This window comes from Haliotis rufescens, unplaced genomic scaffold (assembly GCF_023055435.1).
Source record: "Haliotis rufescens isolate VD_foot unplaced genomic scaffold, xgHalRufe1.0.p SCAF_3, whole genome shotgun sequence".
In the NCBI taxonomy this organism is placed as follows: domain Eukaryota; kingdom Metazoa; phylum Mollusca; class Gastropoda; order Lepetellida; family Haliotidae; genus Haliotis; species Haliotis rufescens.
In genome coordinates, this window is record NW_025964001.1 from 61,956,013 (window position 1) to 61,970,810 (window position 14,798).

The following is a 14,798-nucleotide window of genomic DNA, read 5'->3' on the forward strand; positions in this document are numbered from 1 at the left end:
GTAATCGCGATAAATATGGCGGTCCGAAAACGTATGACGTCCGAAAACCTCTGATTTGACGATTTATTACGGATAATCTTGGCAAAAGCAACCAAGATTCGCTTTTGCGGTTTTCTGAATCTCAATGGGAAACTATTGGTTTATATCATCCAAGGTCACATGGAGTTATTCCTGGAAGAAATACAATCATTTTTCTGAAACGAGTTTAAATTGTTTGATAGGCAGTACTTAGAAGTTGACTGATGACAAGGTATAGACACAATGTTATGGATGATAACTTCTGTAATACTGTAAAAAGCGACGTTTCTGCATAGATTCTTATATCGTTGTCAAGCAAGACTGAAACGAGTGTGTTTTAAAATTCATTTCGGGTAGACAGGCGTAAATAATCTACCATTTCCCTCCGTTTCTAACTTTCTACATCGCAGCAAACACACAGTGTGGATAACCGAGCCTACTGCCAGTGTTTTTGAAAGACGTCATAGTGTCTTTGTCGTCACAATCCGAATGACGTCACACAGACCCACGCGATAAGCATGATGGGATGCGGTCGCTAGGTGAACAGACCCATTGTTCTGTTGATTCAGCTCTATGCAGACATTGTAAGAAGTTGTGATTACAAAGAGACAAGGTTCATCAGTTATCTGTGTTGTTTCAAATCCAAACTCGACCACATTCGTCAGTAAAGTAAGTAGATCTCATATGTTATTAGTTTTTTTTTATTTAATCGAAGTTTACCGATGTTTATAGAAGAGAACATGCTTTCAAGTATGGAAAATTTGGTATGACATAATGTTTATCATACGCATGACGCCCAAAACAAGTTTTCAAAGAATTCGGTTTACTTAGGTGTCTGTTATCATGTAAACATTTTATTCTTTATAGGATGCCACGTATATACTACATACCACCTGACGATTTTGAACCATTACCGGAATGGATGGAAGGTTCCAGTCTTGGGAAGTCGAGGAAGGTTGGTGGCGGTGACGGAGAGTCTGAGAGACTGATGAAGAAAGGAAGAGAGCAGAAGACAAGAGGAAGCAGGAAGGAGATGGAGAGAATGAGGAGATATGAGGAGAGCATGAAGAGGAAGGAGAAGATGGTGAAGGAGGATAGTAAGAGAAGCACCATGGCGGATAGTCCCGATAAAAGACAGATGTCTTTAAGAGAGGTGGGAAAGAACGGACAGAAAGCATCTAAGAATGACAAAGTGGTCAGAGATGCAGGAAAGAGGTGGCAACTGGGAGATGGATTCAAAGTAGCTCTTCAGAAAGACGCGGTTAGCACTGGAACATCAAAGAGCGGGAGGAAGAATCTAAGCAGGCGACATAGAGATGCGAGGAAGGAGGATGCGGTTGTCGAGGTGGGGCGAGTTAGAGGCAAAGAGAAGGGGAAGGAATGGATGGCCAAAGTCCATACGGCGAATCTGATGGCCACCAGTGTCCAGGTGGTCAGCTCGGAGTCTTTCAGGAACCACACAGACAGAAATGTCGATGTATTTGACATTGTGTCTCCGTGGCCTATCTCACGCTATTGCATGGAAGATTCTTATTATAAGTTAAACGGTATGTTAATACTTGGAAAGTTTCCATTTGAGATTCAGTTAGCGATTTTTATTCTTTTCATTATAACAAGAGGCCCATAGGGCCTGTATCACTCACCTGGATATTTACGCAATCATGACAAAATATACATTTGCATTGTACGTGTATATAATACTGCAAATATTTCGTAATTTTGACTCTGTCAGCATTTAAAAGGGGTGGATGGCAAATCTGACAGCACGTTATGATCCAGGATCTAAGTTTCCAGAGGCAAGGCGGGACCCCAGGGCGAATCCTATTGGCATAAATGTATTATTCTCTTCATAACAAACAAATGTATACAATGTATCTGATTATCACAGGGTGGGGATAATATCGGTTTGCGTGTGATGGTCAAGGTTCTTACTCCATTGGGAGTGCCGGACAGATGAACAGAAGGGCCAGTCCTGGTAGCATATGTGCCTTCCTCTCATTATACTCAGCAATTGTACAGACGGTTATACGGTGGGGATCTTAATTGTGTCAAAGTTATAAACTTGGCCCCGCCCCTCACTCCCTCCAGTTGTACAATTGTGAATTCCCACCACCTGAGAATACCTCCAAACAAATATGGTTGATGTCCACCTCTTAGTTCCAGAGAAAAAGTCGTTTAAAGCAATATTGCCAAATTACCTTCTTAGCCCCGCCCCTCAGGCCCGGGGTCGGGTTCAGCCTCTCCATTTCTCCAATTTGAATCCCCACCATTGGAGAATGGTTCTAACCATATATGGTTGATATCTATCTCTTAGTTCCAGTGAAGAAGTCGTTAAAGCAATAGAGCCAAATTACCCTTATTTGGCACCGCCCCTCAGCCTGAATAAATATTTTAAGGTCTGCTTATAATCATAATTCCATTTTAGCCCAAGCTCATTGCTACAACAGCGACCCCTCAGACAGCCGTGACCTTGGTGAGCAGCCTGTCAATTTTCTGTACTCCCTGTTTGGCCGCCCAGCACCAGACACCGGGGATGTCAAGGAACACTCAGATGAACAGATGACCCCTGGAGTGAAGTGTCAGAAAAGTGAATCTCTTCGGAAACGATTTTCATCGGTAATTTAAATTTTTCAGTTATAAATGAAACAGTTCTCTTTCCTTGATAACAAAATTGATTTAACTTTTATTAAAATTTGTTTTTTCGCTGCATGTACGTAGCTAAACTTATTTTTAAAAATATGCTTTTGTTAACTTACTTACTTGATCTACACTATTCAGGCTGTAGCTACAACTGTCATGACTGGACTTTAAGTCTAACCTTGTTGTGTTTCAGGCTCTCCATAGACTCGCTGGCTTCCTCTACAGGTCAAGATAGACTTGAAACCAAAACCATCCCTTAACTCTGGACTTTGCTGCTGTCACCATGTGTAAATTAACCAAAACTTTGACAGCATTTTTATAGATTTTTTTGGTATCCATTTTAAAAATATTTAATCATTTCCTAGTGTATCATTTTTATATACATAAAAGTGCTTTCCCCGTCTTTAACAAGACTGAATTAAATCATTTCCACAATACAGCTTATATTTGTTGCTTGAATTTGTTTAGCTGTTGGGTTATTTGGCCGCGATAGGGTATAGACTACGTCACCATAACCACGTGGGGAGTCTATAGGCCAGGCTAGGTCCCCACTTCCCGTCGAACAGCGTCTCATTCCACTGAGTGTGGGACAGGGTGGTAGCAGTGTGTGATCTGGCTGATTGTGTGTCACTCCACCCCAACATACATCATTGTTCTCACTATCAGTCACTGGTTTGTCTGGCCCAGATTCTATTACGTACAGGCCGGGGTACTGTGGCTGGATTATTGCCAACTACGGTGTAACACAATATTCACTCAGATCAAAATCATGTTCGAACAGTGGTTACCGCAAGGTTAGGAGAAGAAGGTACGGGTGAAGCACTACAAGCTTGTAATTCCACAGATACTCGGGACACGGGTGACTCAGTCGTCTAAGGCGCCGCAATTCACTGTGTACAGTTGAGTAAGTACTGCCCGAAACCTATGATCGTGGGTCCGAATCTCAAATTCGCCTTGATTATGTTTCTTGGCTCGTCATCGAAAAAATACCTCTTCTCGTTGGTTTCATCAAAGCTTAAAACGTCCAAGACCTGCATTACATCAGACTTGCTTCCACATCAAGCTGACACAAGCCGTGACATGACTGAAATACTGTTCAAAGCGGCCTTACACCAAACTCCACGAGCATCTGACAAGCCGCCGTTACATCTAATGCTCGAAAATAGTTTCGATGACCGTATACATAGACGCCAATTATACATGGTTGCCTTAAAAGTAGGAATCGAGCATCCATGTCACAAACGTGTTGAGTGTTGGTTCGTGAGACAAAAACACAGGGCACTTAACAATGTGTATTGAATTGTTTGTTTTGCCAGATAAAATCAAGATGTTGGTACTACGCATCCGTCCATCCTCTTAGAGTGAGGCGATTACTATCTTTAATGCAGTTTTGTTTTTGTTGTTAATATGCCTTTCATTGTGACTGTTCAGCTAATGAGTTACCTACCTGGCCAGAAGAGAAAAGATGCATCTCTATTAAAATTAAAGAATAAAGATAAAGAAATAATGCGTAAATTTGTGCAAATATATACAGATAAAAGAATATATATTTTTTGCGTTTCATTTTCTATTGGCGACCCGATGTCATAGATATGAGGGCTGGTCAAAAAGAAAATAAGCCTGACTAACTTTCAACTATGGGCCATAACAAAGTGAACTAGTCAATGAAGTACATTGTTTGTGTACTTTATTGCAAGTGTATTTGGTCTGTTGAGGCCGTTTGTATATTAATGACAGACAGTTGAACGTGATAGGGGTCCAAATGGACACAGAAATGAAAAAGAACGATTAACGAGCAGTCGTCAAGATGTTTACTTTAGAGAAAAGTCCTTCCCAAGAAATTCACGTCCGCATGTCGCAAGTGTATGGGGATAAGTGCCCTAGTTATTCACTGTTAAACGTTGGGCAGCTATGTTTAAGGCTGGGAGAACAAGCCTTGGTGATAACCCTAGGTCTGGACGTCCCTCAACTTGCATCGGTGAAGATTCAATCAACTTATACTGTCAGATAGACGTAATTCCATTGCTGAACTTGAGGAAGACACAGGTCTAAGCCATGGATCCATTGAAACTATTATTCACGAACATTTACAGATGAGTAAGCTATCTGCTCGTTGGGTGCCAAAATTTCTAAATTCTGATCTTAAGACAAAAAACTGACATTGCAGAGAAAATTTAGAGCTAACCGAGGAGGATTTCGTCAAATTCAAAAAGAGATTAGTATCGGGTGATGAAACATGGGTCATCACTATGATCCCGAGTCAAAACCTCAGTCCATGGAATGTCACCATTCCACTACTCCGGCACCAAAGAAATTCAAGTCTTCAAGATCAGTGAAGAAAGTTATGGCCACTGTATTCTGGGATGCAAAGAGTGTGATCATTGATTATTTACAAAATCAAAAGACCATTACCGGTGCCTACTATGCTGATTTGCTTCATCGTTGAGTTATTCTATCAAAGAAAAGCGGCGAGGAATGCTGACTGCCGGAGCTCTACTACTTCATGACAATGCCTCTTCTTACACCCCTCGACTTGCAAAGGCTGCTGTACGACAATGTGGGTTCGAAGAGCTTCCACACCCTCCATACTCGCCAGACCTGGCACCAAGTGATTTCCACCTGTTTCCAAACTGAAAGGACACCTTCGTGGAAAGCGCTATGACGACAGCGATGACACTAAGCTGTCGTGAATGGGTTTTTTTCCAGGGTTGCTTCAGGAAACTTCTTTCCTACTGAAATAGAAAAGCTTCACTGTATTGAAAAGCAGGGAAATTATGTCAAAAAATAAATAAATTAAAAACACTTTCACAATTGTTAGTATTGTTTTTTGTTTGAGCTTTTTGACCAACCTCCTATACACGATAGTGGGTTTACAGTGTTCTTTTCTAGTGGTTGGCCAGTGAGTAGTGAGTGAGTGAGTGAATTGGGTTTAACACCGCTTTGATGAACAGCATTCCAGTTATGTCAGGGAGATGTGAGAGAAAAGCCCGAAGTGTTGCAGGCCACAGACACTTACCTCTTCAGTGAAACCCAAGAGCACGGGTATGATGCTGACAAACCCAGAAACATAATCGGGTCGAACCGGTATTTGAACCCACAATCATAGGTTCCTGGTGTGGCCAAGGGACGTAACTCTGCACAGCAGCCAGTGAGTAAGTGAGTACAGTTTCAGCAGTATCACCAAAATGGGCTTCACACATTGTACCCATGTTGAGAACCGAACCTGGGTCTTCGACGTGACGCGTCAAAGTTTTAACCACTAGGCTCGCCCACCACACCAGCTTGGTCATCAAACCTATGAATGTAACCAAATGTAATAACAGAAGGAAATACTACACTCATTGACGTTCATATAACGACATAGAACTGAAACTGTCACAGATGGCACACGTCATTATAGATTACTGGATGTACGTAAACAAATGTACCGATTGGCCATCCACAGCTGATGCCCTTGGCCGGATTAGAAATGATCCCATCTTCCCGCGGCAAAGGTGTTAACTGACTTTATAAAAAAAACAGTTTCAGTTAACACCTTTGCCGTGGGATGATGAATAGTCCACAGCAATCTATGCGACTAAACGGAACGGGTGGTCAGTTGAGACTTGGTTGACGATGTTCACAATATCAATCATTGGTTTGTCTGGTCCAGACTTGAATATTTACACGAAAGGTGCAGTCATACAAATGGCATATTGCTGAGTGCGGTGTTAAACAAAAACAAACGAACAATAAATTGTGGGAGGAACCACGAAAGTGTTTGAAATAACACTAGTTTTTATATAAAGACGAGTTCTTGGAACGGACGCAGATGATTCCTACTCCAGTGTCAGGGAATGTGAGATGGTCTAGTGGATTAAGCGTCATCGTGACGATTATCATCGTGAACTGTACCTTAATACCAGCACATCGCTCACACATTTCTGGCGAGTTCTATTAAACAAAACCTGGTCCAGTGACCAAGGCGTACTTTTCCGAGTTGGTTTCCTTCCAACCGCTGATTCTGTGTTCGAATCTAACATTCGTCCCGATGATGATCCTTGGTCTGTCAGCACCTAATCCTAATCGTGAGTTTCATGACCTGTATATTTTTGCCTTCCCCTTACATTTAACTGACACGCCGTGATATTGAACTGAACAATGTTATTAACTGAGAAATCTCTACACATAACGCTGTATCAAAGCTCTACGAGATATCCATTTCCGAAATATGTGAAATGACACAACAGCTGTTTCTGACACGTCACCTTCAAACGGACACGACCGCCTTCAGGGAGGCGGAAGATCGTGTCTTCTCGGAGGCGGAAGGTCGGTGGTTCGATCCCTTGGCCGCGTTGTACCAAACATACCTTAAACGTTGGTACTTGTTGTTACCCTGACTGACACTCGGCATTAAGGGAATAAAACAAGGACTGGTCGGATCCTATTTCACGTCCCCCTCCCCTTGACAGAATCACCAACAAACCCCTCAACTGTAAAGCCTACACTAGTATGTACACGGGTCAGAATGACCACCCAATACCCTTGCACCACCCAATCCTGTTTGATATAAAAGTGTCTGAAATGTGGATCAGTTTGTAACAATGGCTGCTGAGTATAAACCATACTTCATGGGAGAACTGTCAGCTCTGGTATCCCAGGCAACGATGATTGTTGCTGACGTTATCAGTCACTAGTTTGTCTGCTACATGCCCAGATTCTCGGCACATCGACGTAACATGAATGGTAAGTCGCCCCATCGTTTACTCCTGCTGGTGGTGACACACGGAAATTCTTCCTGTATATAGGGGCGGTAGGGTAGCCAAGTGGTTAAAGCGTTCGCTCGACACGCCGAAGTTCCGGGTTCGATTTCCCACATAGGTACAATGTGTGAAGTTAATTTCTGGTGTCCCCCGCCGTGGTATTCCTGGAATATTGCTAACAGTGGCGTATTACCATACTTACTCCTGTATGCAGTGCTCTAGATTCACTCGGGTCCATTCGGCATAATCCGCTACCGACCTTCCTTGGCAGCATTCGTCACAACTCGACCCTTTCCGTAACAAGCTATTCGGCTTGTCCCGGAATGGCACGCGTTGGTCACGAATGACTAGGCATCACTGCATGGAGTGGTGATATTGCATGAGATCACACTATTCCGTATAACGCCAGATCCTGCCGCTTAAAGTTCTTATTACACGATGGTCAGGTTTGACGGAAGCATATTTCTGTGAAAATTATATACTCTTTGACAATAGCAGACTCTATTCGAAATGTCATAATAGGTTCACGACTGTGCTGTTTCAAGTGTAAAGGGGCATTCACACGGTACCACTAGTTGTATACAATTTGTTGCATGCAACACATTGCATCGTGTGAACACGCAAGTCGGTCGTACGAAATAGGACATGCTCTGTTTTCATGCGACAAGTTGTATAAACGCAGCCAATCAAAACGCCTGTCACATCACATGTATTTCACACTCAGCTACGATACATACATCCCTGAATTCACCATACCATTAAGAATCAATTTACACTAATATAATCCGTCCAAATGAAATCAACCGAAATATTCATGTGTGAAACCAAACCCTGTGCTCTGCGACCTACCAGTGGGCCTTCTCACTTGAAAACGTAAACAAAGCAAACTTCTAGTTTTACTTAACATTTTCTACTATTCCGTCGTCAATTTGTTTCATACATTAGCTCAGATTAATCGATATGCATGGGTCGATAATCGTTGCAAGAATTGAGGAATTATTAATTAGAGTCTAGATACTTATTTGGAAAAGTCAACAGAAATCGTTCCACGTGACGCCATGATTGACGCAAAATCACACAAACTGAACGCGGTATATTGGTCTGCCTTTCCACGTAGTATCAAGGCGAGAAGGGAAACAAAACAAACAGAACTTGTTGATTTCAGATTGATTCTGATTACTTAACTTACATGACTCATTTATGTGTATATGTGATCTGGGGCTGGGACGGGTAACTCGGGTACTCGGGTCGGGTGGGTACTGAGTAGGACCCGGGTAGTCCTGTGGGTACCCGGACCCGTGGTTAGTCACGTGATGTATTGTTCAATGACAAAAGATTATCTAGAACTCTACGGTTACACTACAAGTCACTAATGTTTGCATATCTTTTTGATTATGCTTACATTCCTTCTGACTTTATATGTATGAATGAAGATAAAACTTCAGTCAACTTCAGTTTATGCATCTCAATACATTTTGCCGGGGCTACGGTCAAACTATTCCCAGTCGGACATTTTGACCGATCTCTTGAGACCTACAGCGGGTACCCGGGTAGGGTCGGGTAATAGAGGGGTGGATACCCGGTAGGTAAATTTGGACTCGTCCCAGACCTCATGTGATCCCAGCATCACGGTAAAACCTACTCCAAACATTCCGCGTACTGCTATCACTGAACTCGCTTTGTTATGCCGGGAGGTTACCGGTAGTGATGTCATATCAGTATACGTCAACATCAACATCGTTGTACATATTTGTTTTTTTCTTTGCGGTGCGGGTGAAATAGTACACAACGCATTCAGTTCATGAAGTAGTTTACTGTTTCAATCTTGAATTATAATTTGAATATCTCTTCAATACCTTTTCACCCAGTAAAATAATGCACTGCTGCACTGGGTACATGTATGTAGTACTGTTACTAATATAATCTAAAATGCCATAGAATTTATGAAACTCTTAATAATCACTTGTTTGTTTGAACATAGAAATTGACATTCGTTGTGTTATTCTTCCTATATAAGTTGCCTTGTGAATGTAACACACCGCAGCATATACATATTTCCTTTGGAGAATTGTGAAATATTCATTGTGGCAAATTTATATAGATAGGTTGAATAAAACATGCACTTCATTTCTTAAATCAAAGTAGATGTATACGGTTTTAGTATACCTGAAGGAAATTCGTCATGTTTTATTAATGTATACTCATGTGGGGACAACTATTTGTTTTACATTTGAATTATATCGTTTAATGGGCGGAACATTGACAGCTAAAGATTGCATCAGGTGCGCGTTTCAAAATAGGGGCCGACCATTTGAGATTCATGGGTGGGGGAGGGTCATGGTCTGTTGGGGTTTGGGTGTGCGTTAGTGGGTGGGGTTGGGGTGTGGAGTTGTTGAGCTGTTGTAGTGATAAAACCAAACACTCTGTTCTTTTAATCGAAATTTTCTATATACAATGAACGAATATTATTGTTAATATACTGTTACTTTTTTGTGGTACCGATTTCAACGTTTCTTATAAATTGGGATATAACCTAAACGTAATTGGTTTCAACTGGCTAAAGGCACTCTCAGGACTTTTATAAGTCATTCTTCTATATCATAACAAAATCTGAAATATGTCTTCAGGGCATTGTTTTATAACTATCATTCAATGTCCCAGAAAAGGAACCGATGTGGTTATTAAAATCGATAACTGTCTGGGAACTTTGCAGATACACAATAAACAAAAATATACAAGAACGTATTGTTTTGAGCCAAAGCAGATGCTCACCACAGACATGGCGGATACTGAGTTTTTCAATGACTTAGGTTAAGAATTGCGGAGTTATGCCCCTTTTTTGTATTTGTACATGTAGACATCGCCCTCGTGTTTTGACGTCATAGCGGAGAATTTATTTTCGCGACATAAAACAAGTACGTTTTCGTATCGAATATCACGTTATGCATAATCGTACAATTCTAATATATCTGTCTCATGATGTTGTTCGGATGTAAGATATATTTTGTTCGCTCACAGTTTACATAAAGCTGTCAAATAAAACATTTCGTCGAACTGTACTTTGTCTATGTACGATCAATTGTGGCTAAATATTTCAGTGGCTTTCTCGTAAGCAAAACAGAAACTTGGACAACATTTAACATATTTTGCTTTTTAAACCAGTCTTTAATTTTCCATCATAGGGTTAAAAATTCAATAATATACAAGTCCGTTAAATTGCAAAGTCAGAGGTTGGTCCAGTACTGCGCAACGGCAATTCTCGCACAGCGTTGATTTTTCAAAGCTATGCGTCTGAAAATTAACTCGGCAACCAGGATTCCAGCGATAATGTAGTAAATCAAAAGCATTTTGTGAGAGATCTCGCGAGACCCGAGTTGTATGCAACTCGCCGCCGTGTGAATGCCGAGTTGTATACAATTTCAGTTCGTGCAACTAATTGCATACAACAAATTGTATACAACTAGTTGTACCGTGTGAATGCCTTAAGTCAGGGTATGAAACTCCCAAAGATTTCAGCCAGACCACAGGACTGGCTAGCTGAAATACTTGCCCGCCCTGACCAAAACCTGCCTGCCCACTATAAGCATATGTTTCTCAGGATAAGCTAACGGGGTTTCTTTTTGGTTACATTTTATCATTCATCTTTACATGTGAATTAATGCTTATCATCGGGAAATATTTTGAATATTTTCACATATGAAATATAACCCGACCGTCGGGCAGGGGGATTTGCAAATCTGGCAGCCCGAGTTGAAATCAACCCGTCTCGGACGGTCGGACAGGCAGGTATTTCGAACACTGCTTAAGTCACATGATTAGTGACAAATATAGATGTACATTTATACCCATCAATACTCAACTTCTTATACTCTGTTTGCCCAAAGCAAAATCAAGAATCACTTGTGGTCAAATTGCCCATCGTAAGTACCAACTGTACATATTTCTGGTTTCTTTCGGGATAAATAACTTGCACATAAAATACGGGTTAATGCGAAGATTCTTCAACTTTCTAAAACCACTGCGTAATAAAACGGACAGTATAGATAACCAAGTTATAACAGCAGGGATAATAATTAGAAGTTCACATTTCCACTTGAGAAATATGCATATGTCACATTTGTGTTTCCGATAGAATCAAATATATAAAGACACCTTGAAACACCCGTAAAATACACTGAGACACATTGAAATACACTGAAACACCTTGAGAAACATCAAGACACCTTGAAACATCCTGAAATGCACTGAGACACCTTGAGAAACATCGAAACACCTTGAAACACATTGAGAAACATCGAGACACCTTGAAACACCCTGAAATGCACTGAGACACATTGAAATACACCGAGACACATTGAGAAACATCGAGACACCTTGAAACACCCTGAAATACACCGAGACACATTGAAATACACTGAAACACTTTGAGAAACATCAAGACACCTTGAAACACCCCGAAATGCACTGAGACACATTGAAATGCACTGAGACACCCTGAGAAACATCGAGACACCTTGAAACATCCTGAAATACACTGAGACACATTGAAATACACTGAAACACTTTGAGAAACATCGAGACACCTTGAAGCACACTGAAATGCACTGAGACACCTTGAGAAACATCGAGACACCTTGAAACACCCTGAAATGCACTGAGACACCTTGAGAAACATCGAGACACCTTGAAACACCCTGAAATACACCGAGACACATTGAAATACACTGAGACACCTTGAGAAACATCGAGACACCTTGAAACACCCTGAAATGCACTGAGACACCTTGAGAAACATCGAGACACCGTGAAACACCCTGAAATGCACTGAGACACCTTGAGAAACATCGAGACACCTTGAAACACCCTGAAATACACCGAGACACATTGAAATACACTGAGACACCTTGAGAAACATCGAGACACCTTGAAACACCCTGAAATGCACTGAGACACCTTGAGAAACATCGAGACACCGTGAAACACCCTGAAATGCACTGAGACACCTTGAGAAACATCAAGACACATTGCAACACCCTGAAATGCACTGAGACACCTTGAGAAACATCGAGACACCTTGAAACACCCTGAAATACACCGAGACACATTGAAATACACTGAGACACCTTGAGAAACATCGAGACACCTTGAAACACCCTGAAATGCACTGAGACACCTTGAGAAACATCGAGACACCGTGAAACACCCTGAAATGCACTGAGACACCTTGAGAAACATCGAGACACCGTGAAACACCCTGAAATGCACTAAGACACCTTGAGAAACATCAAGACACATTGCAACACCCTGAAATGCACTGAGACACCTTGAGAAACATCGAGACACCTTGAAACACCCTGAAATACACCGAGACACATTGAAATACACTGAGACACCTTGAGAAACATCGAGACACCTTGAAACACCCTGAAATGCACTGAGACACCTTGAGAAACATCGAGACACCGTGAAACACCCTGAAATGCACTGAGACACCTTGAGAAACATCGAGACACCGTGAAGCATCCTGAAATGCACTGAGACACCTTGAGAAACATCAAGACACCTTGAAACACCCTGAAATACACTGGGACACATTGAAATACACTGAAACACTTTAAGAAACATCAAGACACCTTGAAACACCCTGACATACACTGAGACACCTTGAAATACATTGAAACACCTTGAGAAACATCAAGACTCCCTGAAACACCCCGAAATGCACTGAGACACATTGAAATATACTGAACCACCTTGAGAAACATCAAGACACCTTGAAACACCCTGAAATGCACTGAGACACATTGAAATACACTGAACCTCCTTGAGAAACATCAAGACACCTCGAAACACCCTGAAATGCACTGAGACACATTGAAATACGCTGAAACACCTTGAGAAACATCAAGACATCTTGAAACACCCTGAAATGCACTGAGACACATTGAAATACGCTGAAACACCTTGAGAAACATCAAGACACCGTGAAACACCCTGAAATGCACTGAGACACATTGAAATACACTGGGACAAATTGAAATACGCTGAAACACCTTGAGAAACATCAAGACATCTTGAAACACCCTGAAATGCACTGAGACACATTGAAATACGCTGAAACACCTTGAGAAACATCAAGACACCTCGAAACACACTGAAATGCACTGAGACACATTGAAATACGCTGAAACACCTTGAGAAACATCAAGACATCTTGAAACACCCTGAAATGCACTGAGACACATTGAAATACGCTGAAACACCTTGAGAAACATCAAGACACCGTGAAACACCCTGAAATGCACTGAGACACATTGACATACACTGGGACAAATTGAAATACACTGAACCACCTTGAGAAACATCAAGACACCTTGAAACGTCCTGAAATGCACTGAGACACATTGAAATACACTGAAACACCTTGAGAAACATCGAGACACCTTGAAACACCCTGAAATGCACTGAGACACATTGACATACACTGGGACAAATTGAAATACACTGAACCACCTTGAGAAACATCAAGACACCTTGAAACGTCCTGAAATGCACTGAGACACATTGAAATACACTGAAACACCTTGAGAAACATCGAGACACCTTGAAACACCCTGAAATGCACTGAGACACCTTGAAATACACTGAAACACCTTGAGAAAGGTCGAGACACCGTCACCCTGAAATACTGTTAAAAAATCCCCGATTTATCTCCTAAATCACATCATATAAAATTTACGTGTATAACGAACAACGGATATAACGAACTGATTTCTCTGCTCCCTTGTAGTTCGTTTTGTCCATGTTCTACTGTACCTCGGAATAACCTGATCAATGAAATACACGAATATTGAGATGAACAGAAATACCCTTATAGTGAGTGAGTTGGGTTTAACGCCGCTTTTAACAGTATTCCAGTTATATGGCGGCGTGTCAGCTGAATGTGGAAGGGAAGCCCGAAGTGATGCAGGTCGCAGACGTTTACCACTTCGGTGAAACCCACGAGTACGGGTATGGTGCTGACAAACCTAGAAACATAATCGGGGCGAACCGGGATTCGAACCCACAATCATAGGTTTCTGGCGTGCCCAAGGGACGCAACTCTGCACAGCGAATCGCGGCGCCTTAGACGACTGGGCCCCCCGTGCCCCCAAATACCCTTATAAACCTTGAATGCATAGACAGAACTCGCGATACTCTGAGATACTTCGCGATACCTTAAATATATAAATACACACGAAGATGCACAGGTAATACAGTAAACTAAGGTTATAACGAACTCAAAGGGACTACTAATTTTAGTTCGTTATAACCGTAATTCGTTATAAGCATATATACAGCATAACTACAGCATATAGTCGGGGCTAAAAAGTTAGTTCGTTATATCCGTTTGTTCGT

General features: G+C 41.6%; 1 protein-coding gene across 1 annotated transcript; it reads left to right on the forward strand.

Annotated features, from left to right (window-relative positions):
• Positions 1–552: 552 nt before the first annotated feature.
• LOC124132449 lies at positions 553–3,095 on the forward strand. Its single transcript, XM_046496361.2, has 4 exons — positions 553–687; positions 886–1,565; positions 2,444–2,634; positions 2,852–3,095. The coding sequence occupies exons 2-4, from the start codon at positions 887–889 to the stop codon at positions 2,891–2,893; spliced, it is 912 nt and encodes a 303-aa protein (XP_046352317.2). The 5' UTR covers positions 553–687; position 886; the 3' UTR covers positions 2,894–3,095.
• Positions 3,096–14,798: the final 11,703 nt, after the last annotated feature.